General features: G+C 34.2%; 3 protein-coding genes across 3 annotated transcripts; all 3 read right to left on the bottom strand.

Moving 5' to 3' along the window:
- Positions 1-6,819: 6,819 nt before the first annotated feature.
- LOC138341932 (uncharacterized) lies at positions 6,820-14,875 on the bottom strand. Its single transcript, XM_069294116.1, has 3 exons — positions 14,518-14,875; positions 13,250-14,474; positions 6,820-7,210 (listed from the first exon to the last, which is right to left on the bottom strand). Exons 1-3 carry the CDS (start codon positions 14,873-14,875, stop codon positions 6,820-6,822), a joined length of 1,974 nt encoding a protein of 657 aa, XP_069150217.1.
- Positions 14,876-16,534: 1,659 nt separating this feature from the next.
- Positions 16,535-17,041, bottom strand: LOC138341931 (uncharacterized). The gene has a single exon (XM_069294115.1). It carries the CDS (start codon positions 17,039-17,041, stop codon positions 16,535-16,537), a length of 507 nt encoding a protein of 168 aa, XP_069150216.1.
- Positions 17,042-17,293: 252 nt separating this feature from the next.
- LOC138341929 (uncharacterized) lies at positions 17,294-18,445 on the bottom strand. The gene has a single exon (XM_069294114.1). The coding sequence runs from the start codon at positions 18,443-18,445 to the stop codon at positions 17,294-17,296; it is 1,152 nt and encodes a 383-aa protein (XP_069150215.1).
- Positions 18,446-25,853: the final 7,408 nt, after the last annotated feature.

Genomic DNA, 25,853 nt, shown 5'->3' with positions numbered 1-25,853 from the left:
TAAGCCCAGTTATACCAATCAAATACAAAGGACTAACTCACTTTTATATGCACTTGCTTACTAAAATACTCAATTGCTTTCGCCAAAGTATAGTCACTTGGACTTCCTTTACCCATAATCTTGTCATTCCATTATCAATCAACTCTTTTGGAGCTTAAGATAAAGTTATCAGTCCTCCCTTAGAATCCTCAAGATACACTTCAAAATCTAAATGCATTAATATTATACCAAATATTCACTAATTACATATTCTTTAATATAGTGTTTAACCCAAACGTCTGTAGTAACACCCTAGTTGATTTTTCAAATTTGAATGCAACACCGAATCTCATTACCTAAACATGTCGTACAACTAATAACTCCTTATGTAGTTAGTATGAACTTTGACAATCAATGTATTCATTTACACACAACCCTAGAAGCACACCATGAAAGTCCATTAGATTTATCACCATAACACATCATACCTATTGAAAAGATTGTACCCATATATCCCACATATTTCTACCCAATGAATAGTTGTACAACATAACCAAATTTGTTTTTTCTTTAGCCCAAGCAATTTATATTCTCTCTGAGATTAAGTTGATACCAAAAGTAACACCCTTCATAAGTCTAACCAAGTAAGCATTTATACTATTGAAGTAGTCGTATCATGACCGACTTAAATAAATAATTAATCCACAAAATCATAGTAGAGGTTCTAACCTCAATCGAAGCAACCTAATTTCATCATTCGCTAAACAACCCATACATATTATGAAAACTTTACTAACTGTGTTTTCAAAGGTAATGGAGTTCATTATCTAGTCGTCCCATACAAATATTTCTTGAATGTTTTCACCTTGGAAAGGTCATTTGGCTTCACCCCCTTAACCACCATTATAGAATCAACCACTTCAAAAAAAATTATTTTGCTGAAATAACGACCTATAAAGCTTGAAACAACAAAGATGACCTCCATCCCTTTATAAAGTAGTGAACTCTCTCTTTCATAATAAAGTAAAACTAAGTTGAATATCTGGATAAGCATGAATTTTTCCCTCGTAGGCTGCCACCAATATCTTCTGTTACTCTAGTACTGACCAAATGCAAAATAGAATGAAGAAATTCAGATACCAAATTTTATTAACTAGATCTCAATTGGGTTCTAGTAGAACCAAGAATGAAATATGGAGAAGAGTTTTTCTAAAGTCATAAAGCCTCTCGAAGAAGAGTAAAGGAGTCCACATACTGTCCCGCAAGACTGTACTATACATGCCTTTTTGTGAAAGTATCACTGAGCATAACACTCTGATACCAAGTTTGTCACGATTCAAAATGAGTCATAAGTTGTACCCATACTAAACCTCCTAGGTGGATGAACCAAGTAATACAAACCCCAACATATAGTAATTGTTAACTTACGAAATACAAACCATAATGCGGAAGCTCAATATTATTAAGGTAAGAAACACAAACCCGTCAAAATCAATTATATGTCATTCCCCAAATCTGAAAGTCATCATATCAAGAACATCTAATTTCGAAATACTAAGTCTAAGAATATCAAATACATCATAATAAAAGAATAAAGTAGTACACCTGGAAAAAAAACATGATGCAATTACAGAAAGAATCCAACAAGAACTTGAATTAATAGCTCACCTTGAAACATGATATGTTGGATACTAGGTAGATGTAACGACTGGGGAGCACCCCATAGATGTTACCAACATCTTCGTCCTCAAAGAGGAATTAGACAAGCATTTAGCATTCATCATAAAATGTATCATAGAATAATAATGTGGAAAAATTTTAAATTTTTACTTTGTAAGTTCAACTTCGTTTCATATATGAAAATAGAATCTAATTGCGTCACTTCATACAATCTAAACATAGGAATATAGAAATTTGGGACTTAGCCCATAAAACATTGAAAACATCTTGAATTAGACATTACAATATTGTTTTTCAAACATAACAAAACTAGAAAGCTAGAATATGGGGCTTTGCCCTCGGACTTGAGAACTCACCAACTTGGAGAAGCAAGTTCCTGGTATCCTTGAAAAGCGACCTTGATTCCTCAATAGCCCACACCAACATTGTATGGGGAAAGGGGAAGAAAACATGGGTAGTACATCACACGTACTAAGTATGACTTCTATGCATCAAAATAATCATTGAATGTATAAAGGGGCATTTTAGTCAAAAATATGATTTTATCAAGTAAATCCAATATACACGTAAAGTAAGCATCATAAGACAACCCAACATAACATGATAGCATCACAACATAGACCACCCAAGTAATACTGTGCAATGCAAAAAATAGAATCTCATAACCCTATCCAAAGCTAAGAATCATATTAAGCAACCCACTTGATACATACCTTCATAACATAGTGCTTCACCATAAAATACTTTATTCATTCAATTTTACATTAGGGAAAGAGCTTACAATAATCGACATTAGATAATGTGATCTACATGGATATGGTGTTTCACTCCCATACCGAAAAAGAGATGGTTAACACTTGCCTAAGGTGTAACTTTTCGTACATAGCTATCTAGGTGAATCCACTAAGATAGAGTCCTAAGTGGGCATAGTTAAGGGTCAAAGAGATTATTACCAGAAACCCTAACTTGCAAAATGTGGGGGTTTCCATCTCATTAGAAAACTCATATGTTGGGAGTCCAGACTTACAAAACTTAAGGAACCCATGTGATGAGTCGTACATACTAAACATGAGACTCTCATCTCATTTACATGCCCTTTCGGTGCTAATAATATATTTTCTTTAGTATTAATCTTTATTCATCAAACAAGTTCACATTAGTATCTAGTACACCCTTATGTAAACATTTCATCATAATAGCTCATAGGTGATAATAAGTGAGAACAATCCTTTCACTTTATAAATACTAGCAAGTGAGTAAACCTTTCACTTTAATAATTCATTATAATCATTATAACTACCTTTCAATTATATAATAATCCTAACATAACAAACATTCATACTTCATGGCTAATTCAAGTTTATGGGGTTACAGATCAGGGAACCTTGTCATCAAAACCACGAAAACACATAAGCTACAACATCATTACTATCCAAGTAATTCATCTTATATAATTTGGTTCAAGAAAGAACCAACATTCATACCTTTTTGTCCCTTCATGGGACTTCATATTTCAACCACCCAAGACCACATAATCAATACATAAACCAAGGTAATTCATGAATCAATATTATAATTAACATCAATACAACCAATTACCATATTCTTGATCTTCACAATTCACCATATCAATTCAAGGTTTTCATGGAATTGAGGATGAACATGGGTGGGTCCATGGGAATCTTGAGCTAATAACAAGAATTAACCATCAATACATACTTAAACAACATTAATTGATCATAATTCATCACAATTGTTTCTTAATGTGTGTTTTTTCAAATAAGATCCATTTGTAGAGAAAAGCCCTAGTTTTGGGGAAGTTTGAAAATCTCTTTGAAAGGACCTCTTCGAAAGGAATCCCAAGAGTGAAAGAAAAAATACCCTAGGGAGAATTTATCCATGAAATTTGATTAATAAATTTGGAAATTTGGGTCTTCTTCTTGAAACATCAATGTGTCTTCAAAGGAGGTAGAGGCATAGAGAGAATGTAAAGAGAAGTGGGAGTAATTGGGTTTCAATTTGGGATTTGGTTTTGAAGTGGAAAATGAGTGATAAATGACCTATAATCAATATATAGGAAACCCCAAAAATACACAAAATATCCCTTACTAAGTTGGACTTCTAAAAAAAATATACAACTTGACCTTGACATGGAACCCCCTTCCAGTCTTCACGCCACACTTAACGAGCCGTAAAGAACTCAATGGTCGTGGTAGTGCTCGTGAAGTGTGGAGAAGTAGCCTCCCCCAATGAGATATCCTAGAAGATTAAGTAATCTTCACGACTCCTCCCTTCTTGCCCCTGAACATGCACCACGACCCGTCAAGTGGCTGGTGGTTTTTGGGGCAGTAACCCCACAAAACTCTCCAACTCCCAAAATGATAAAGGCAAGACCATGACCAAGCCTCCCCATCTGTCAAGTGCACCACGAGTTGTGAAGTGGTGCCTTGGACAGTAGCTAGTCAAAAGCGCCTTCCTCCTTTCATGGCCAAGGCATCTTCACAATCCCCTCACTTGGTCGTGGTCATGCTCATGAAGGTTGAGGCAGTAGCCTCCCTTTTGGGGATGCTTTGGCCTTTTGCTCTGGCTTTCCCCTTAAGGGTGTGCACTCCTCCCTTAGCCTTAATCCTTAGTCCCTCTCTAGACACCTATATTTACTCCATTCATCTTCTCATGGAAGATTTATTAAAAACCACTTTTGAACCATCCTACCACCACTAGCACAACACTAGTTTAGGTTACTAGTTCACCGAATGTCATAGTCGTTCCTTGGCGTTTAGGCTCTAATACTAACGAATTAAGTTAAATACACTTATTTAGGTCTAGAATCATCATTATTCATTATGTGAGGCTATAGTCTAGGTCATAAAATTTCTAGGGTGTTACACTAGAGCTGAGGGCCACTAAAAGTTGTTGGTACACTCGTTGCACTCCACAAAAGGAAAACAAAGAAACCACAAGTATGGATCAGTAAAGGGCAGCATGTACTGAGTAGATATCATTGGAGGACTCAAAATGGAAATCAATATGCAAAAAGTAATAGTATGAAAAACTATAGCACTTAGCAGGTGGCGAGAAATAAACAACATAAAGAAGAAACCACAACACTGAAGAAATTAAATAATCAAGCACAATATTACAAACACACAAGAGGACCATGCTTCCACACCATGCTCATTTGGGGAATAGGTTCTTTGAGATTTAGTGCTTTAAATAAATTCAATATATTTTCCTTTAATGTTATTGTGACGGAACATGAATCATTGACCCAATAATATCATGTCGAAACGTAACACCTCGATCCAATAATAGCGTGTTAGAACGTGACACCTTGTCCAACCGTATAGTTAATTAATTTTTCATTCTTACCATCTCTTTCCACTTCCTTAACAATGTTTAATTCAAGTGTTATTTATTCAAAGCATCACTTCGATAGAGATGGTTCAAGATTAGCAATTTCACGGTATGAGGATTTCAAACTAATCACAAACCAGACAACGAAGTACATAGAGAACTTCACAATATCATTCAATGCATATGAATCACTATTAAGAGTCTAAATATCAAAAAGAATAAACTATAACCTACCTCCACCAAAGAATCAAAGTCAGCAAACTACTTCTCCAATACTTTTTCCTCTTTGTAATGCCCCCGAATATTTCCAATCTATCAAATATATGATATCTGGAAGTTTACGAGTTCATTGACAACCATATTACTATATGCATAGACTAGACCCAAAAACTCACTTAAATTGATATTCAAATTCAGTAACTTTAACACCAACTAGTTTATAAAGTCTCATAAGTCTCAAATTTCAATCCTAAAGTTAAGTCTATTGAAGAAACCTATCCCCTAGAACAAGAACCAGGTTCTTGTAAGTTGGTTTTGAGTCAGAACACAGACACTTGTTAAATTAAAAACCTTCCTCAATCAAGGAAGGAAAAACCTCGTTTTATTAATTAAAACTAGATGATTTTACGATTACAACTCAAAAATCAATAACCTCGCCACTACAACAACTCTCAATTAACTATAATCGACTACTTCTACTCTCCAAAAGGCCAAACCCACCTTTTGTTACAAACCTCACCAAATCTCAACTCTACAAGAATCCAAACCCACTTCTTGTACAAAAACGTAACTAACAACTTCTACAATGAATCAAGAAAATAGTTTTACATGTTCAAGACTTTCTAACTCAAGAACTTCTTGAACTTAGCAACACTATCGATCTCGGCTTTTACTGAATGTCTCTCGCATTTCTCTCTATGTAAAAGTCGTGTGTTACTCTTCTGCGTTTCATATCCTTTTATAGATATTTCTTCTGCTTTCTTGCGCCTTGAGTCCTTATCAAATAAGGTAAGGAAATTGTAATTGTTGTTAAACAAGGAAAACTGATTTTACCTTTTATTGTACAATCCTTTTTCTATACAACTCCCTTACTTAATAAAATATATTAAGGTTTTCTTATTTATATCAACTTGTATCTTCATCATCTTTAGCACTTGTACATTTAATTAATTTTGGCTACGACAATTAATTCTGATGGCTCCGATACTAGCTGCGACAATTATTTGCAGTACATATATTTGCATTTCTTGTCTATCATCAAAACACCAATTTTATGTTCTTGTAGAATTACCATGTAGAATTACCAGATTCTATCATACTCCCCCTATTTGATGAAGACAAACCTGTGTGATGCAACATATAATAATCTTCCCCCTTTTGACAAATCAAAAAGAGTCCAATAACAGCTAAACAAAATCAAATACCATCCACAGCAACAATTGACGCTCAGCCAGTTGAGCAAAAGAAAATATTCTGGCAACGCAAAGAGAATTATCAACACAAAGTTAAGGAATCAAAAGAACCAGGTGCAAATAAGATGCTTTTCAAGTTGAAGATTGGCTAGGCTTGGTGGAGGTAGAAGCGAGCATATCATGTACTCTATCAACCCTTGCATTGTTAGCAAGCTGCTGCTGCACCAACTGATCTTTCAACCTATGAATCTCAGCATTTGCAGTATGAAGTTCAGCACGCAAATTCTAGTTTTCCAATTCAAGAGTGGTATATTGTTCTTCTGCCACTTTGAGTTCCCTGAGTAATTGAGCAACAGGACCAGATGAACGTGGAGAAGCATATAGCAACCTGCTCCTATTCCATGGGAATGCCACAATCAGCAAGAATAGCTTGAGTAAACATATCTGCACGAGTCAAAACTCTTCCTTCTCCCAATGTTACTTCAAACGAATTAAACACTCTAGTTAAAAGATTCCCAAATGCTATTTGATGAGAACCAAGTTGAGGATCAACAATTCTAGCAAAGTGTTTGATGATCAATGTGGGCCAGTCAATACGTTCTCTACATTCAAGAGCATTCATAAGCCCCATGTCCCTTGTAGAAGCAATGTGACGTTGGTGACCCCTGGGTAATATTCCCTTATGTACTATTTCAAAGAGAAGCTTATAAATTGATCCCATGATACCTTTTAACACAGTCTGTGCCCTAGAATTGACTCTTCCTTGAGAAAACTTAGCTAGAAGACTAGAATGTTCATCAAAAACCCAATGATAATCAGTAATACCCACAGATGGTATGTGTAAAATTTCTCCAAGCTTAGTTGAAAAACAATCTCAACTCCCTTCACACTAGAAGAAACCACATTCCCTTCCAAGATTGTTAAATTTATATAAAAATCTACTACTTCTTGTTCATAAATAAGATTAGGTTCCAGAAATAGCTCTTCCCACCCTTGAAACCTTAGTAACTCACAGACTTGCTTGACTATGTCCATTGATAGGATATCAGGATGAAAAGTTCTACCCCTAAGCACTATTTTAGTTTGTAAATATTTTTTCCTTCCAACTTTGAGAAATTTTTCCACATTTCTTTTTGCAGATTTTTACTTTGGCTGAGGGGTTTCAGAAGTTTTAACCTCAGAGCCATCATCAGATTCAGAATCAAGGATCCCTTTTTTCTCTCTCTCAATATTTTGATTTTTTATTTTTCATTGTTTGAAAGAAAAAGAGTTTTTCCAATTAAAGTGACGTTTTGAAAAAGGATAATTATTATTTAGAGTCGCCACTTGAAATTGAGTTTTGGTGTTCCAAGTCACCTTATTTAAATCTCTAATCAAAAGGAAATTTGTCTCTATTTTTATTGGTCTTCGAACTAGAAATTCGGATAAGGAATTTTGTTGACCGAGGGGAAGGTGTTAGGCACCCCTCGAGTCCCGTGGTTCTAGCACGGTCGCTTTATTGACTTTGATATGACAAGACTTAATTTTGAATATTATATTATTTAACTTAATAAAAAAAATATTTTTCTACTTTATTCTCTCATTTATTTTAAACCTTTTAAAAATCGTCTTATTTATTTTAAATCTATTGAAAATTATTTTGTTGTTTTTTGTAAGTTTCCATTAATTCAAAATTTGAAACACTCATATTTATTTATATATTTATTATTTATTATTTATTTATTTATTTTTCTTTTACATTTTTTTAATATTTTTTTCATCTTATTATGGGGATGAATTTATATAGGTATTTTATAGTTAGAAAGAAAAATTAAGAGTTCAAGTTAATTTAGGATTTCTATTTTTTTTAATTTAAAAATAGAAATATGAAATTTTATGAGATTTGAAATTAGTTTGAAAATCACAAAAATTCTAAATAGAGTAGGACTATATTTATTTTTTAAGAAAGGTTTTAACCTTTTTTTAATGTATGTAACAATTTTTAACATTCTGTCTCTTTTTTTAAAAAAAATTATTATTTTTAGATCAATTTTTTTTGTTTACCTTTGTTATTTTTTTCTTCTTTTTTTATATAATTTTTTTTACGTTCTTTACTAAAAATAAATAAATTTTGTGCTGCATCCTCTTTTTTTTATCTTTTATTTTTTTTATTTTTTATTTTTTGTTCTTTTTTTTAACTCTTTTTTTTTACGTTTTTTATGATTTTTTTTTATTTTTCATTTTTTCACGTTTTTATTTCTCCTTTTTTTTTGCACGCATTTTTTTTGTATATTTTTTGTTTGCTTTTAATTTATTTATTATTTTTACGTTTTTAGTCATTTTATATATATTTTTTTTTTAAAGAAAAAAAACATTCTATTTATTTATCTTTTCATCTTTTCTTTATTTTATTTTATTTGTTTCTGTTATGCCCCCCCCCCCCCCCCCTTTTTTCTACTATTTTTTATTATTATTTGTAGGGTAACTTTTTATTTAATTATTATTATTATTATTTCTATCTTTTTTATTCTTTATTTTTGTCTTCTTATCTTTATTTTTTTTTATATGTTTTTTTTTAGTTTTAACATTCAGCTTTTTATTACTTTTGTTTTGTTACACTTTAGTTTCAATTTTATTGTAATCATTTTTTTTTCTTTTATTTTTCTTATTTTTTTCTGCACATGGTTTTGTTTGTTTTTTTTACACTATTATGGTGTTTTGTTTTTTAAAAAAAATACTCTTTCTCATTAATTTTAATTTTAGTTATTATTCTGAATAATATTTATATATTCTCTCATTGATAAACTTTAATAATTCAAATTAGATAACTAGAGATTATTGTGCTCTGTGAAGACATGAAAAATAGGATAGGGGTTATAGTGCCCTATATACAACAAGGGGTTATTGTGCCCTGTGAAAACATGAAAAATAGGATAGGGGCTATTGTGCCCTATATGCATCCAGCGGTTATTGTACCCTGTGAAGACATGAAAACATAGGATAGGGGTTATTGTGCGCTATATCCAACCAGGGGTTATTGTGCCTTATGAAAACATGAAAAATAGGATAGGGGTTATTGTGCCCTATATACAACCAGGGGTTATTGTGCCCTGTGAAGACATGAAAAATAGGATAGGGGTTATTGTGACCTATATGCAATCAGGGGTTATTGTGCCCTGTGAAGACATAAAAAAATGATAGGGGTTATTGTGCTCTATATGCAATCTAGGGGTTATTGTGCCCTGTGAAGACATGAAAAAAAAAATAAGATAGGGGTTATTATGTCCTATACGCAACCAGGGGTTATTGTGCCCTGTGAAAACATAAAAAAAAATGATAGGGGTTATTGTGCCCTATATGCAACCAGGGGTTATTGTGCCCAGTGAAGACATGAAAACATAGGATAGGGGTTATTGTGCCCTGTGAAGACATGACAAATAGGATGGGGGTTATTGTGTCCTATATCCAATCAGGGGTTTATTGTGCCATTTGAAGATATGAAAAAATAGGATAATGTTATTGTGCCCTATATGCAACCAGGGGTTATTGTGCCCTGTGAAAATATGAAAATTAGGATAGGGGTTATTGTGCCCTATATGCAACCAGAGGTTATTTTTTTTACTTATATTATTATTATTTAATATTATTTTATTTTATTTTATTTTAATTAGTACATTGACCAATCTAAAAATAAAATAAAATGCCCCAGATTTTATTTAAAAAAATAATCTTCTTTTTTTTGCATATTATTTGAGAGACAAGGATTCAAAAACTTACCATCGCGGCGTTTGTCTCTAGCGAATTATTTACACGATTTATTTTTATAGCTCTATCAGCCTATAACTTTATTTCAATCTTGATTGTGCTCATGCCAAGATGGAATGTCATCATTTGATAAATGGTGTCATTCGTGTTTTTTTACCAAGTAGACATTCTTATCTTTTTTACAGTCGTGTTATGGTTCTTGTGAGAGTTGACCCTCTTTTTTTATTTTTTTATAGCATACCATAGGCGACAATGTTATCTTTCAACCCTTGGAGATTTGAAATAGCTTGATCATTATTTTATTGAGTGATTAGACCGAACCTCAATGAAGGACTGCCTACGTACTCTTTTAGGAATCAGGTCGAACGTAGTTCAATAAAAAAAATGTTTTTCTTTTTTTTATTAATTTATAGAAATATAATGAAAAAATAAAAAAAATAGTTCATGTTTGATAATTTCTTGACTTTAGTTGGTACCAACAATTAGTATTATGCATATGAACTATATTCAACTACTTTCAAATAAATTTGAGGTCAACTTTGAGTAACTTATATAGTTTCAAATTATATCTCAAATATGCTTAAGTAATTACAAGATCAATTTATCTTGTCAATATTAAGGGATAGAATTATTTGTATCCTCTGGTTTCAAATGCATTCTCAACATATGAAAGTTCTACTTCACACAATAAGATCGTAGGACATTTTTGAAAGTTACTCACACTCAGAAAGATATTCAGTGCAAGAGATTAAGATACCATATGTTTGGCCCTCATGTAAGCATCCACTAATATGAGAACATAAAAAATGAGATCAAATAGGACTTGTCATTGGCTTGTAATGTAGTCTTAGGGAAAGCTAGGATATTCATTTGAGATAAATTGACTATTTCCTCCTTAGAATTTACACGATGCTTTTGATATTTTTTTCATTTTTGCATTTGACCTTTGTTTTCTTGTAAGCTCCTTCTCATTTATTTTTTTTTCTCTTCCTTTTTTATTCTCCCTCTTTTTTGTTTGAGATTTTTTTTTTCTCATTCTATCTTCTTTTTTTTTTGACATATCACTTTGTTATCCAACTTAGGTCTTTGACGTTATGTAGTTATTTTATAGTGCGTTCAAGGAGGTAAGACAAAGGAATTAGTGCATTTATACACTCAAAATGTATAAGCTAAGAAGTGGTTATTCAAATAAAAACTTCAAGGCTCGAAATGGAAGTTCTATGGATAACATGTCATTTGGTAGGATTGAAAGGCACAATCGAATCAAAGATAGCCTATAATCCTTTCTCAAGTTAAATGTTGCTCAAAATTTTGTCTCAACCAACATTCGGGCCAAGTTCTAGATCAGCAAAATCATGTCTTTGAATTTACGTCTAAAGCTCACCACACAATGCATTTGAAACAATGAGGTCAAATTTATTTTATCCATAACTTTAAACAAGATAATTTCTCGAGTATGACATAATATATTGAGAGATGTCAATAGAAGTCTATAGGTCACAACAAAGTTGATCTGTTTTAGCAAATAGTATAACACTTTATTTTTTTTTCTTATGCATAATCCTAAGCATGTTGTTACCAACCAAGTCAAAGAAAAAATCTATATTTTTTTCCAGTTTATGTGACTAGGATTTTTAGATTTTTTTCTCTGTTGGACCGAACCTCACAATAAGATTGCCTACGTATCTTGTTAAAACAAGAATCAGGTCTAACGTAGTTTCAAAATATAAGTAAAAATATATTTTCTTAAGGACAAATTCCCTTTTTAATATATATACATATTATTTCATTTTTTAATTTTCAAATAATAATTAAGATATTTTTCATTTTTTTAATTTTTAAATAAGGATCACCGAACCCAAGAAAGGTTTCCTACGTATCTCATCAAGTTGAGAATCAGGTGTGCGTAGTTCATTCCCAAGCAACTCTTTTGCTTTATATATTTTCACACGGTATCGATTTATGATATATATTTTCTCGATAGGTTCACAGCCCTAGCCAATATGGTGGATGTCCCCAACATTCAACTGGAAATACCGTAGTCAATTTTGCGAATTTTATTTTATTTTCTCACTTGACACGAGTTGATGGTGAGAAAGAAAAATAAAAACTCAAAGAAACACAAGCACAAATGACACTAATGAAAGGGTTATGAAGGAAAAATTGTGTATTTTGAAGTAGTAGATAAATAAGAAAATATTTAAATGAGTGAAAAGAATCTTATCTGAAAGTACGTGACAACTTTGAAACATGACATGCAATTGGACCGAACGTTTGATCTTTTTCGAGTTGTCTGAATCTCAGGAAACAATGTTGCACCTTCCAGTCTAACCTTGACTTTAATCATGATTGCGCTCATGTCAAGACAAAATGTCATCATTCGATCAGTAGAGCCTTTCATGATTTTTCACCAATAAGGCATTCTAATCTTTGTCACTCAACTAACCATCGTCTTATAGTGCCCGTAAGGGTTTTCACTCACAACACTCTCTTCTTCATTTTCTATATAGTTCGCCTACATAATGTCTCAACCTATAGAGAACTGAAGAACATGATTATCTTTTTATTGAATGATTAGACCGAACCCTAATGAAGGGCTGCCTATATATCCTTTTAGGAATCAGGTCAAACGTAGTTCAATAAACTTTTCGTGTTTTTTTTTCGTTTTTCTTTTTAAATTTTTTTTTTAAAAAAAAAGCACCAGACTAGTGGTGTTTGAGATAAAAGAGGATACATTTTTATCTTCTTGTCGTAAAAATGACAAGGAGTGCTAAATGCAGTATCTCTTGATCGAATTTGCATTGACAATCGTGCCAATTGCCTTTCCCTCCATATCCGCCAATTGCAAAGCTCTTTTGGATAACACTTGCTTAATAACATAATGGCCTTGCCAATTTAAAGCAAACTTTCCCTTGGCCTCGTCTTGGTGGGGAAGGATATGTCTCACAACAAGTTAACCCACTTCAAAATTTCTTGGACGTACTTTCTTATTATATGCCCGAGCCATCCTCTGCTGATATAATTGACAAAAATAAATTGATGTCAATCGTTTTTCTTCTATCAGTGCTAATTGTTCTAACCTCGATTTAACCCATTCTGTATCCTCGATTTCTGCTTCAACAATGGTTTGAAGAGAAGGGATTACAACTTCTGCGGGTATGACAGCCTCAGTACCATAAACCAATAAGTAAGGAGTTGCACCAACTGACGTACGAACAGTCATGCGAAATCCCATGAGAGAGAATGGTAATTTCTCATGCCACTGTCTAGATCCTTGCACCATTTTCCTAAGAATCTTCTTGAATAACTTATTCGCAGCTTCAACAGCCCCATTTGCTTTGGGACGATAAGGGGTTGAATGACGATGAACAATTTTAAATTGCTCACAAACTTCCTTCATCAAGTGGCTGTTGAGATTCATTGCATTGTCTGTAATAATGATTTTTGATATGCCAAAACGACATATGATGTTGCAATGAACGAAGTCCACCACCACTTTCTTGGTAACTGATTTGAACGTGACAGCTTCTACCCATTTGGTAAAGTAATCGATGGCAACTAAAATAAACCGATGACCATTAGATGATTTTGGCTCTATTGGCCCAATAACGTCTATTTCCCATGTAACAAAAGGCCATGGAGCAGACATAGGATGCAACTCTAAAAGGGGTGAGTGGATCAAGTCACTATGAATTTGGCACTGATGGCACTTGCGAACAAATTGTAAACAATCTCGCTCCATGGTCAACCAGTAGTATCCTGCCCAAATAATCTTTTTTGCTAGGACGTAACCATTCATGTGTGGGCCACATACCCCTGAGTGTACCTCATTCATAATTGTTTCCGCATCTTGATTATTCACACATCGTAATAAATTCAAATCCGGAGTCCTTTTATATAAGATATCGCCACTTAAGAGGAACCCATTGGCGAGTCGCCTAATAGTTCTTTTTTGATCTCTATCAGCATGCAGTGGATATTCTCTAGCTTTTATAAACTGTTTGATGTCGTGATACCAAGGCTCACCATCTTCCTCTACCATAATTATATTGCAATAACCATGTTGATCCCTAACTTGGATTTCCAACGGGTCAATGTAGGTATTACCTGGGTATGGAAGCATCGATGCTAGGTTGGCCAAAGCATCAGCCAACTCATTATGAAACCTGGGAATATATCTAAATTCAATCGACTTGAACTTTTTGATGAGATCTTCTAAACATTGTTTGTACGGTATGAGCTTAACGTCTCGAGTTTCCCATTCACCTCGAGCTTGTCGAATAAGCAAGTCGCAATCCCCTAAGACTAAGAGCTCATGTACATCCAGATTTTATTGACATATTCAAACCCATGATGCAAGCTTCGTATTTTGTTGTGTTGTTGGTAGAAAAGAATCGAAGTTGTGCTGTTGCAGGATAATGACAACCGCTTGGTGAGATAAGAACTGCCCCAATTCCCACTCCGTTTTTGTTGACAGCCCCATCAAAATATAATTTCCATACGGGGTCATTATCATGAATTTCTTCCTCGATAGAGTTGATCTCTTCATCAGGGAAGTATGTCTTTAAGGGTTCGTATTCATCATCAATCGGATTCTCTGGCAGATGATCGGTCAACGCTTGTGTTTTCATGGCGATGCGAATAACATACACAAAATCAAATTCGGTAAGCAAAATCTGCCATTTTGCCAACCTACCCGTTGGCATGGCTTTTTGAAAAATATATTTCAGAAGATCCATTCGAGATATGAGGTAAGTGGTGTATAACAAAAAATAGTGCTTCAATTTTGGCCGATCCAAGTTAAAGCACAACATGTTTTTTTAATAATGTGTACTTTGCCTCATAGGATGTGAACTTTTTGCTCAAGTAATAGATGGCTTGTTCCTTTTTCCCCGTGACGTCATGTTGTCCTAGAACGCAACCAAAGGAATTATCCATTACTGAGAGTTATAAAAACAAAGGCCTACCAAGCTCTGGGGGGACCAGTACTGGAGGATTTGCTAAATATTCCTTAATTTTATCAAAAGCCTTTTGACACTCACTTGTCCATTTAATAGCAGCATCCTTTTTCAATAACTTGAATATCGGCTCGCATGTAGTAGTGAGTCGAGCAATGAATCGGCTGATATAGTTTAACCTTCCCAGAAAACTCATGACTTTAGTTCTGGTTTTTGGAGGTGGCAATTCTCGAATAGACTTTATCTTGGAGGGGTCTAATTCAATGCCTCTTTGATTTTATCGCTCATATCTGTCTTAAATTTTCTGTGCTTTTGCTGGACAAGTGGAAAATCAGGATGTATGGGAAGTTTGTGAACTACAAAATCAGCACTTAACCCCGGCATGTCATCGTATGACCAAGTGAAGACATCTTTGTATTCAATTAAAACTTGAATTATGTCGTCTCGAATATTTCAATCGACATGAATGCTTATCTTTATTTCTTTCACTTCTTCGGGAGTTCCCAAATTAAACACCTTTGTTTCACTTAAATTAGGTTTAGGCTTATTTTCAAATTGATCCAAACCCCTTTTTATTTCTTCATCAGCTTCATCTTCATCATATTCCTTAGACTTAAGATTCATTGTTATGAGATCAGACAACTTTTTAGGATCTAATTGTAAACTCCGCATGCATGTCATATTATTAAAGTTAACGTAACTGAAATGAAAATAAGATGGCAAATATTAGAAAGAGTAGGAACAAAGACGATGACTAGAACTTCATTGCATTGAATGGGAAAGGATAGAAGGGTTAAAAATAAAGCGAAACAACTAGAATATTTGAATTACAACCCTGACAATAATCCAAGAAAATAAAATAAAAAGCAGCAAAACAAAACTACCATGACTCTTTTTTTGTAGGGAGAGGAGTGGCTTTTCAGTTATTGAGTTGGACATTCGGGCAGATAAACTGCACATCCATATGACTAGCTCCCTCACCCCTCTGAATCATGTTTACCTCATAAAACATTTCCTTGATACCTTGACACATTTCATCCACATCATTTTGGATTGGTAAGTCTGGACACGGTTCACATTGAGATTTAATGAAAGATTGAGCAATATGGGGGATCAGCTTCGACAGATTCCAAGCATTTCTTTTACGATCATTTGCCTATTTTCTATCAAATCTAGTTGGACTGAAACCCAAACCAAATGTATCTTGATTACCCATTGGACTGATAGGATTCACAATTCCTTGCAACGGCAAACCTAACCCCTTTCCGGGTTCATAGCCGTTTTGCACCATTTGAGCCACCACCATGACTGAAGTAGAGGACAGACGAGGTTGGAGGATAGGATTTCCTTCTAAGAACTGATTAACCGTTATTATCTCCAAAGCCTGATAGTTGAGGGATCACAACCTCATTTAGCCTCAATGCATGGTATTGAAGGATCTCGGTTGATTGGGAGATCATCTTCACTATGGACAATGATTTCTTGTTTGTCATGTTTAAACTTGACCACTTGGTGTAAAGTAGATGGCACAGCTCTAGCCATGTGGATCCATGGCCTACCCATAAGCAGATTGTAAGACGTGTCCATGTCAATAACTTTGAAAGTGATTCCAAACTTTGCTGGTCCAATTGTAACAATTAAGTATATTTCACCAAGAGTATCCCGTTTTGCACCATCAAATGCCCGTACACAAACATTGTTAGTACGAATCCTATCAGTGTTGATTTTCAAGCTTTGTAGAGTGGAAAGAGGGCATATGTCTACACTTGATCCTCCATCGACCATGACTCTCTTCACATAGTGTTCTTCACATTTCATGGTTAAATGTAGAGCCCTATTATGTCCAGATCCTTCCAAAGGAAATTCATCATCGGTGAATGTGATTCTATTTACCTCAAAAATTTGATTGACCATCTTTTCCAAGTGACTTACTGTAATATTTTCTTATATATATGCCTCATTAAAAATTATGGTCAACACTTCACGATGTTCTTTAGAATGTATGACTAATGACAATAAAGAGATTTGAGCAGGCGTTTTCCTCAACTGCTCTATAACAGAATAATATTGAGCTTTCATCTTTTTCAGAAACTCTTCAGCATCTTCCTCAGTGACTGGTTTTTTCATCGGCAACTGATTTTCTTTGAGTTGTTTGTCCCTCTTTAATTATTCTGGAGCATAACATCTTCCGGAACGAGTTAAGCCTCTTGTTTCATTTGTTTCTTCGACAATCTCCTTTCCCTTGTGAGTAACGACGACTTTGTTGTAGTTCCACGGAACGGCCTTGGTGTTTGTGATAGAAAGTTGTGCTGCATTTTGTATCACAACTGGATCTTTCATACTTTCTTGATTTTGATCAAACATTGAAAATTTACCAGGAATGTAGCATTTTGGTCCATTCAACGGTACGTCTCCTCTTTTTATAGATTCAGGGACATACAACACTAGCTTCCTCGAGTTCCCAAAATTCGGACATGCACCTTTAACAATTATCAGTGCCTTGTGTATGTGTTCTAAAACCATACTAGACTCTTCTTTTGAAACCTTGCTTTCCACTTTTGTTCTACTTGTTTGCTCATAATCTTCAAAAATGTCAACCATCCCCACAACACGCTCATTATTATGAGCAGGGAGTGGGTTATTGGTGATATTCGGTGCTTCCTCATTGCGTACCTCGATTACCTTATCCTCGATTAACTTCTCAATGACTCTTTTTAGGGTCCAATAATTCTCTGTGCTATGACCTGGAGCGTTGGCGTGATACTCGCATATAACAGTTGGATCAAAACCTCTTGCATTTGGATTGACAACATACGGATTGACAGGTTCAACCAGTCTTAATTGTATTAATTTCTGTAACAAACTCGTATACGATTCCCCAATTGGGGTACAATTTTCTTTTCGACCTTGTTCTCTCGTATAGTTTGTCTGAGGACGTGGATTGTATGGCGCCTGGAAATTTTGTTGTTGGGGGCGAGAAACTTGTGGGGCAGGCCCCCGCCATTGTTGGTACGAAGGAGGCCAGACATATGCCTGAGTATTGAGAACTCTATATTGGGACGGGCAATAATGCTGAGGAGAATTATATTGTTCTTGTTGGACTTGATCATAAGTATTGTTCATGCCCATTTGAACACCTCTTGATCCAGATGTCGTCATGGACCCTTCCTCCTTTTTTCGATTGGTAAAATTACCAGATCCACTTTGTATTGCTTGTGTGGTAGCTCTAATGGCTGCTTGACTCACAATCTTACCCGACTTTATGTCATTCTCTATCATTTCTCCGATCTTAATCGCTTCAGCGAAAGGCTTGCCCATTGCGGTGAGAAGATAATGAAAGTAGTCGGTTCTTGAGCCTGGAGAAAAACATCATTTAACTCATAGTCTTTCATCGGCGGTTTGACTCTAGCGGCCTTCTCCCTCCATCTTATGGCATATTCCCTAAACGTTCTGATGGCTGTTTTTTTTCATATTAGCTAGGGAATTGCGATCAAGAATAATATCGATATTGTATTGAAATTGTTGGACAAAATCTTGTGCCGTATCATCCCAAACGTGCCAATGAGAAATGTCCTGATCAATAAACCATTATGATGCTACGCCCGTTAAACTCTCTCCAAAGCAAGCCATAAGAAGTTCTTCTTTTCCTCCGGCTCCTCTCAACTGATTACAGAATCTTCTCAAATGAGCCACTGGATCACCATGACCATTATATTTATCAAACTTTGGAGTTTTGAACCCTAGAGGCAAGTGAACATCTGGAAACATGCATAAGTCCTTAAATGAGACACTTTTGTGTCCTCCCAGACCTTGCATATTCCTTATGTTTTGTTCCAAACTCCTCATTTTCCTTGCAATTTATTCATGTTCCTTATTCTTAATGTTTTTTCTCAACTTCAACGGGAGAACTGTATTGGTGGTGGTAAGAGTTAGGAACATTGAAAGTTAATTTAGGGGCACGACCTTGGCCGTATTGATCTTTGAGTATAGGGTCATCATTGGATTTTTGTATCAGTGTCGGTTGAGGAATTGTATTAGTTTCGGCAGTCAGCATGAAAAGTGGATTATTCATCATTGATGGTTTTAACAAGTTTACTGAGGAAGTTCCGGCAGTATTAGATGTGTTAATGTAGGGTCCAAACCCAGGTGGATAAACCGGGTCACTTGTTGAGACTTGGATGGGGAATGGCATATTCGTATTCAAATATTCTCGAATTGAAGGCGGAGGAGCTTTCCCATTCATCCAAGCTTCGTACATTTCGTTCATGTATTGTCTTAAAATTTTCACCTCTTCTATAGGTACCGATTCTTGCAACCATTTGGGTTTGTGTCTCTTCATTTTCTGACTCTGTTCCGTCTTTACGTGTCATTTTTTCTTTCCCTTTTGATCTTGTGTTATATTGATGAGATGCCAGCTCTCCTCACAAACCAACCACCTTTTAAACTCTCTAAATTCTCATATATATTTAAAAACATGTGTTAGGATTCAACATATTGAGGATATTAAATTCACGTTGTATGTTATGCACCTAGATTTTCATATGTCTATAATGTGTTTTGGAAGACTTTTATGTTTCATCCCGGCTTTAGATGACTTGCTTATGTCATTTGTTCCCTACTTTACTTACTTGAATAATTTGAATTCATTTTGATCAAACGTATTAAAGGTTGCCTACGTATCATGTTTGACATGAATCAGATCATTACGTAGTTCATGTGGATAAATTTCTTTCAAAAGAAAAATATGACATTTGTTTAACTTAAAATGAAAATACCATTCAAATCAAAATGACCAAAATAAAAACATCAAAGTACTTAAGATTAAAACAAAATTTGACGAACTAAAAAGAAAAAAAATAATCAAAAAAATCAATCTCCGACATTTCTTGATCATCAATTGCCCCCTAGGCTAGAGTAGACCTTGAACAAAGCTTTCGGCAGATGTGGGGATAATGCACGCGCCTCTCGACCCAGGCTCTCATCACTTCGATGGAGATAACCATCATAAACATCAATCAAGCTCTCCGTCAACTGAAGCACTTGTCCTTTCGCCTCCTCCATATTCTCGTGACAATTCTGCAATCATTCTTCAGTAGTGACAACTGCTTCACTCAGATGCTCTTCATGTGCTTGAAGCTCTTCAATTTGGTTATGAAATTCTTTACGCTCTTCCATCCATTGATTTCTTTCGGTCGCCACTTCTGTTTGGTACAATGTGAAACGGTTTGTGATGTCTCTTTCTCGTCTCATAGAGGCTTTTAATTGATTTTGTAACCTAGGTTGCCCATGTATTAAGAGGCTCTTTTCTTTCTTATATTCTTCCTCCTATTGCTCCATAGCACCTGTGACAATGCCCAAATCTTCATGTAGGGTTCGAATAGTAGATATATGCTTCTTTTCAATCCTTTTTTCAATCAATGTAACTCTTTCCTTGAATATTGCATCACGTCGAGACAACTCTTCTTTAACATTTTTTAGGTCATTGCTTAGGATATCTAAAGTAGACCTATAATTTCTTTCCACCTCGAGTCGGGCCTGCTTGATTCTTACTTCAATTTCCTCTTCTCGATCTATGATTTCTCACGCTGATCCTTTGGGAATTATTTTGAAAGGGGCTTGATCAAAGAACCAATGGAGGTATAAGGGGTCAACTTCTCCTTCAACACGATCATCAACCATAGCTTTTGAACTTATAGTTCGACTACCACCCCAAATCTTTTGAGCTTCTGATTCTCGATCTCGATCTTCAAATGCTACCTCCCACACAAAATTCTATGTATCCTCGGCTTTAGGTAAAAAAAAATTTGTCCTAGTTGGCATAGAACTCGGAGGGGTATGTATGGTTGGAACCCGCGAAGGACTGTCAGAACGAAGAATGGACGATAGGAAGACATAACAATTACCTCACTAGCAGGAAACCAATGATAGTTCCATGTAATTTTAGATGTCGTCAATTTAAGAAGATAATGTCTCCATGCTTCGACACCTTTTGGCAATTTGTCTCCTGATTCTTTCATCCTTTATGGGTGTCTCAAAATATAATTCGTCCAATCAGATTTGAAATCTGTCGCAAAACGATGGCGATATAGGTGCTTCAAAAACCACATTTGCAATAAAATGCTACAACCTTCAAAAAAAAAATCTCCCCCCTCTCTACATTTAGTCAAAGCACGATAAACATCATCCAACATCATCGGCAATATAGTGGATTTTCTTTTCTTTATCATAACAGTGACTATTCCTAACAGACGAATATCGATTTTTTTATCCTTCCTTGGAAAAACCATAGCTCCCAAGAATGCTACCATGAATGCTTCATGTATATGTTTTTTCCAAGTAGGAAGGTGTTGTCCATTTGTAAGTTGCTTCCCATAGCTTGAAAATCCTTCCTCCTTTCTATATCTTGAGTACAAGAATTCCAAAAAAAACCAACCCATTATCAAAACACTCCTTATGAGGATGGATGATGTGCATTTGTTCTAGAAATTTACCTCTGCTGACACTCCTAGGGGCTATCAGTGTTTTAGTTCGAAGATCCTGGCCTAAGCCCGTGAAATCACCCAATTATTCTAATGTAGGTGTCAACTCAAAATCACTAAATCGAAACACATTATTTGTGGAATCCCAAAATGGAATCAAAGCCTCGATCAAACCTCTGTCACGACTAAATCTCATGATATCTGTATGAAAACCAAGATGTTTGAATATCTCAGTCCGCCTAAATTCATGCATATCGTTCCACCAATCCATTAGTAATTGTGGGGTTTTATCTGTGATGATAAACTTTGGGGGATCATTGACCGTTTCGACTAGTTTATCCCTTGGTCCTTTATCACACCTCATAGATCTCATGATTACCTGGTTGAGAAAAAGAAAATCGAGATTTTTAAAATCAAATTTAATTGTGAAATTTTGATAATTCGAAATTATTTATTGGAGTAGTTAAAAAAATAAATGTTGACACCCAATTTTGACCGACCTTTAACCATTTTTTAGGATTATATTCGACTAAATACGTATTTTAAAATTTACTTAAAGTTTCGAAGTTTTAGTCGATTTTTCTCAAAAATTATATATTGTAGTATCATTTTCTTTATAAAATTATTGTAAATATTATTTCAAATGTTTTAAAATTTAGATGATTTCAATTATACAAATATTTTAATGTATGTAGTATTTTAATAAAATTATTTAAATTCTAGCCTATTCTATTCTAAAATCTTCCAATTCTAGCCACTTGAATTAGAGTTTTATTACAATCATAGCCACTATTTCATTTCAATTCTAGCCACTTTAATTGCAATTTTAGCCATTCTATATCTTTGCTAATCTAATTTCAAAACTTCATCTTTTGATCTCATCCGTCCATCCTAAAAAATAAATCCTAGATCGAATCCTAACCCTTCATCGCTATCTAATCTAATGGTTGTGATTAACTCTCTAATTCTCTCAACACCAAATGACCAAAACCTAAACATACCCTCTCTTCTCCCCCCCTCTCCAAGCCGCCAGCCCTCTCCCTCTCCTCTCCAATTTTCCGGCGAACAGAGGTGACGACGCCCCACCCTCTCTTCCCAGTCGTCGTCCCTCTCTCCAGCCGCCACCCCCCTCTTCTCCCTCTCTCCATATTTCTACCTTTCCCGTCTCCTCCCCTCCTTCGTCCCTCTTCTCCCTTACCGTCTCTTCTCTCACCCTCTTCTTCCCCTTCCCTCTCCTTCGCTCCCTCTCTTTCTTCGCAGGTACTGTAGCAGTCGCAGGTTCCATCGGCGTCAACCAGCGACAGTCATCAGACGAGCGGCGACCGGCAGGGACAGCAGCAGCCCCCCCACGCCGACGTCTCTCCTCTCGTCTCTCTTTCCTTTCTCCTCTTCTCCGGCGAACAGCGAGAAACCAGCAGCTGGACAGCAGTCAGGCGAGGCCACAACCATCAATCAGACGAGTATCATTCACAAGTAATGAGCACCGTTCGAATAATGTGCGAGTTTCCAGTTCTAAAGACGGATCTGTAAAAGATCCGTCCAGGTTTCTTCCTTTATTTCATTCATTATTTAATTTATCTTAGTTTGATATGTGACTATGTTATTTTCTGCAAACATGTTCTATGAAAATCAATGACATACGTATTTCATGCTAAGCTTGTGTTACTATTTTATGACCCTATAAATCTGTTGTTGTAATTCTTGTGTTAAAGTCATTTCGAATCGAATGATAGTTGAGTGCTTTAGGTTGATAATGTTGAAAAACTTTTTATTCCATACTAATGTGATCCTCTTTTGTTTAAGACTAATTCACACCCCTCAATCTCTGCCAATTATGATATATTGTTTGATAATCTATCCCTTAATTTGGATAAATTTTGAATTGATCTAGCCAATTTTGATGATTAGGTGCCCTGGGATGATATCTGTTTATTTTATTATATTCTAGTAAAACTTGCCAAAGAAATTATTAGATGTAGTAATCTTCTGATTGAATTCTTTATTAATTTTTTTGGTTTGAGATAAGAATTGTCGAAATTTGGCTCGTGAACGGGTTGTCTTTATTCGACTTTCTTTTTCCTAAAATAATCTTTTCTATGTGGTTGATTGAGTATAATTTCAACCAGTAACTAAACTTTAATATGCCGTTATCTTTTGCTTAATTACGGAAAATATATATATATATATATATATATATATATATATATATATATATATATATATATATATTTATTTGACTTATGGTAAATAATTAAAAAGCTTATTTTGGCTCCTTTGCAATAAGAAAAATAATTTTAATTAATTTCTCCTTCCATTAATATTTGGTTTGATTAATTCTTACTTATTTGTTTATGACAATCTTATTATTTCCTTGTCATATTTAGTTGCTCATATTTTGGTAAAATAAATTAAATCTGATTTTAACTTTTTGTTATTTAAGGAAAAATAAATATTACTCCATATTAATTTATTCTTACTTGTTTATATTTGGTAATGAAATATTTTAAAACTTTTTTGATTTGATTCTCTTTTAAATGAGGTAATAATATTATAATTAGCTCCTTGATTTATTTATTTCCATTATTGTGCTCCCCCCTCATTGCTATATAAATAAGACCCCTTTTATTTGTTTAAAGGGAGGAATTCATCAACTCAAGAACACATACATTCATTCACTCTCAATCACAAAACTCTCTCATCATTCTCCCTTCTCTCATTTGCTCTCTTGCTACTTAACAAAACATTAATATTCCGGTAATTATTCAAGGGTTCTTCTTTGCTATCTTATTACTTTGTTCGAGTAAAGGTTGAATCAATTCGTTTTGCTTAACGGGTTAGTATTCTTAACATTCACACTATCTTTACATTCACAATTTGTGTAAGCTGTTGTTTTGTATGTAGAATTCGTCATTAAACGATTGCATATTGTCTCACCTTAACTAACAAGTGTGATTACTTGTGTAGTTATTTAATTACTTTGACAGGTTTCATATTTGAAGTTCAAGTTGAAGATTAACTGAAAAAGGATTTATTTATTTGTTTGAATGTATATATATATCTATATATTTTTATTTTTCGCTATTTTATTTATTCGAATGATGTAACAATTGTAACCCTAAAGATCATATAATAAATTTATTTGGGGGTCGTCTAGGGGAGGGGGATTTATATGCTTACTTGTTTCATTAATTTTTTTTAGAAATCATGCCTATAGGTTTGTCTTTAATCGCCTTGATTTAATATTTGTAGGTGTTATAATCTAACCAATTTTCAATTTGCTTGACGCTTTCGTTAATAAGTCTAAAAAAATAAAAAAAAATAACTAGATTCCATTAATTTTTAAATATTAAAATCAAGTCCTAATAATATAATAGGTTGTTAGATGTTAAAATATGTTATAAATTTTCATTTGTCTTATCACGTAGAACTATGCCTAAGTATTAAATTGTTCACATCATTTACAAAATCATGCATATATACGTTACTCTGTTTTTTTTAACACCTAGAAATCATGTCTATAGGGTTGTAAATAAACTCTCAGCATGTCCATAAAAAATAAAATTTGTTTGTGCATATTTTAGCCCTTCCCTAAAATTAGTTAATATTATTTAACTAGTAATCCCATTTGTTTTCCGCATTCATGATGCAATTTTTTTTTTCTTAAATTAGAACCATTTCATGCATTTAACTTGGCTTTTAAATATATTTCATAGTAAAACCTTTTCATTTAATAAATTTACCACTTTATTGTTCTACTAGTTTTTTTTCTTACTTACAAAGTTTTGCAACATAATTTTCTTAAAAGTCATTATTCAATCTTCCTTTAAAATTTTGGATTGATTATGACATTATTTATTTTTGAAATAAATTATAAGCACTATCTCCTAACCAATCGTTAGTGGGAAAGTCAAAGGAACTATGAGGTCTAGTTCCAATTTTTAAACCCGACGCATCCTCGGAAGTACCACCTACCCATGAATTTCAAAAAGAATTATGTGCATTTATATGTAAATGTTTATGTGCCTATGTGTGAACTAAATCTTTTAAATCATTTTTTTTAAACGTAAACTATTTTTTAGGCCGACCTCAAATCAAAATTGTTTCTATGGTGGAGGAGCGCGATCAATAATATCTTGGCATCATCCCTATAAAGAAACAAACATTTTTTTTTAAATAAAAATTCATATTCAAAACTTGCTCAATTTTCAAAACCTTACTTTCTCACATATTAATTGTTTAATATTTAT

The sequence above is a fragment of the Solanum lycopersicum genome, chromosome 2 (assembly GCF_036512215.1).
Source record: "Solanum lycopersicum chromosome 2, SLM_r2.1".
In the NCBI taxonomy this organism is placed as follows: domain Eukaryota; kingdom Viridiplantae; phylum Streptophyta; class Magnoliopsida; order Solanales; family Solanaceae; genus Solanum; species Solanum lycopersicum.
Note: the sequence above shows the minus strand (reverse complement) of the source record. Positions and strands in the feature narration are given on the sequence as shown.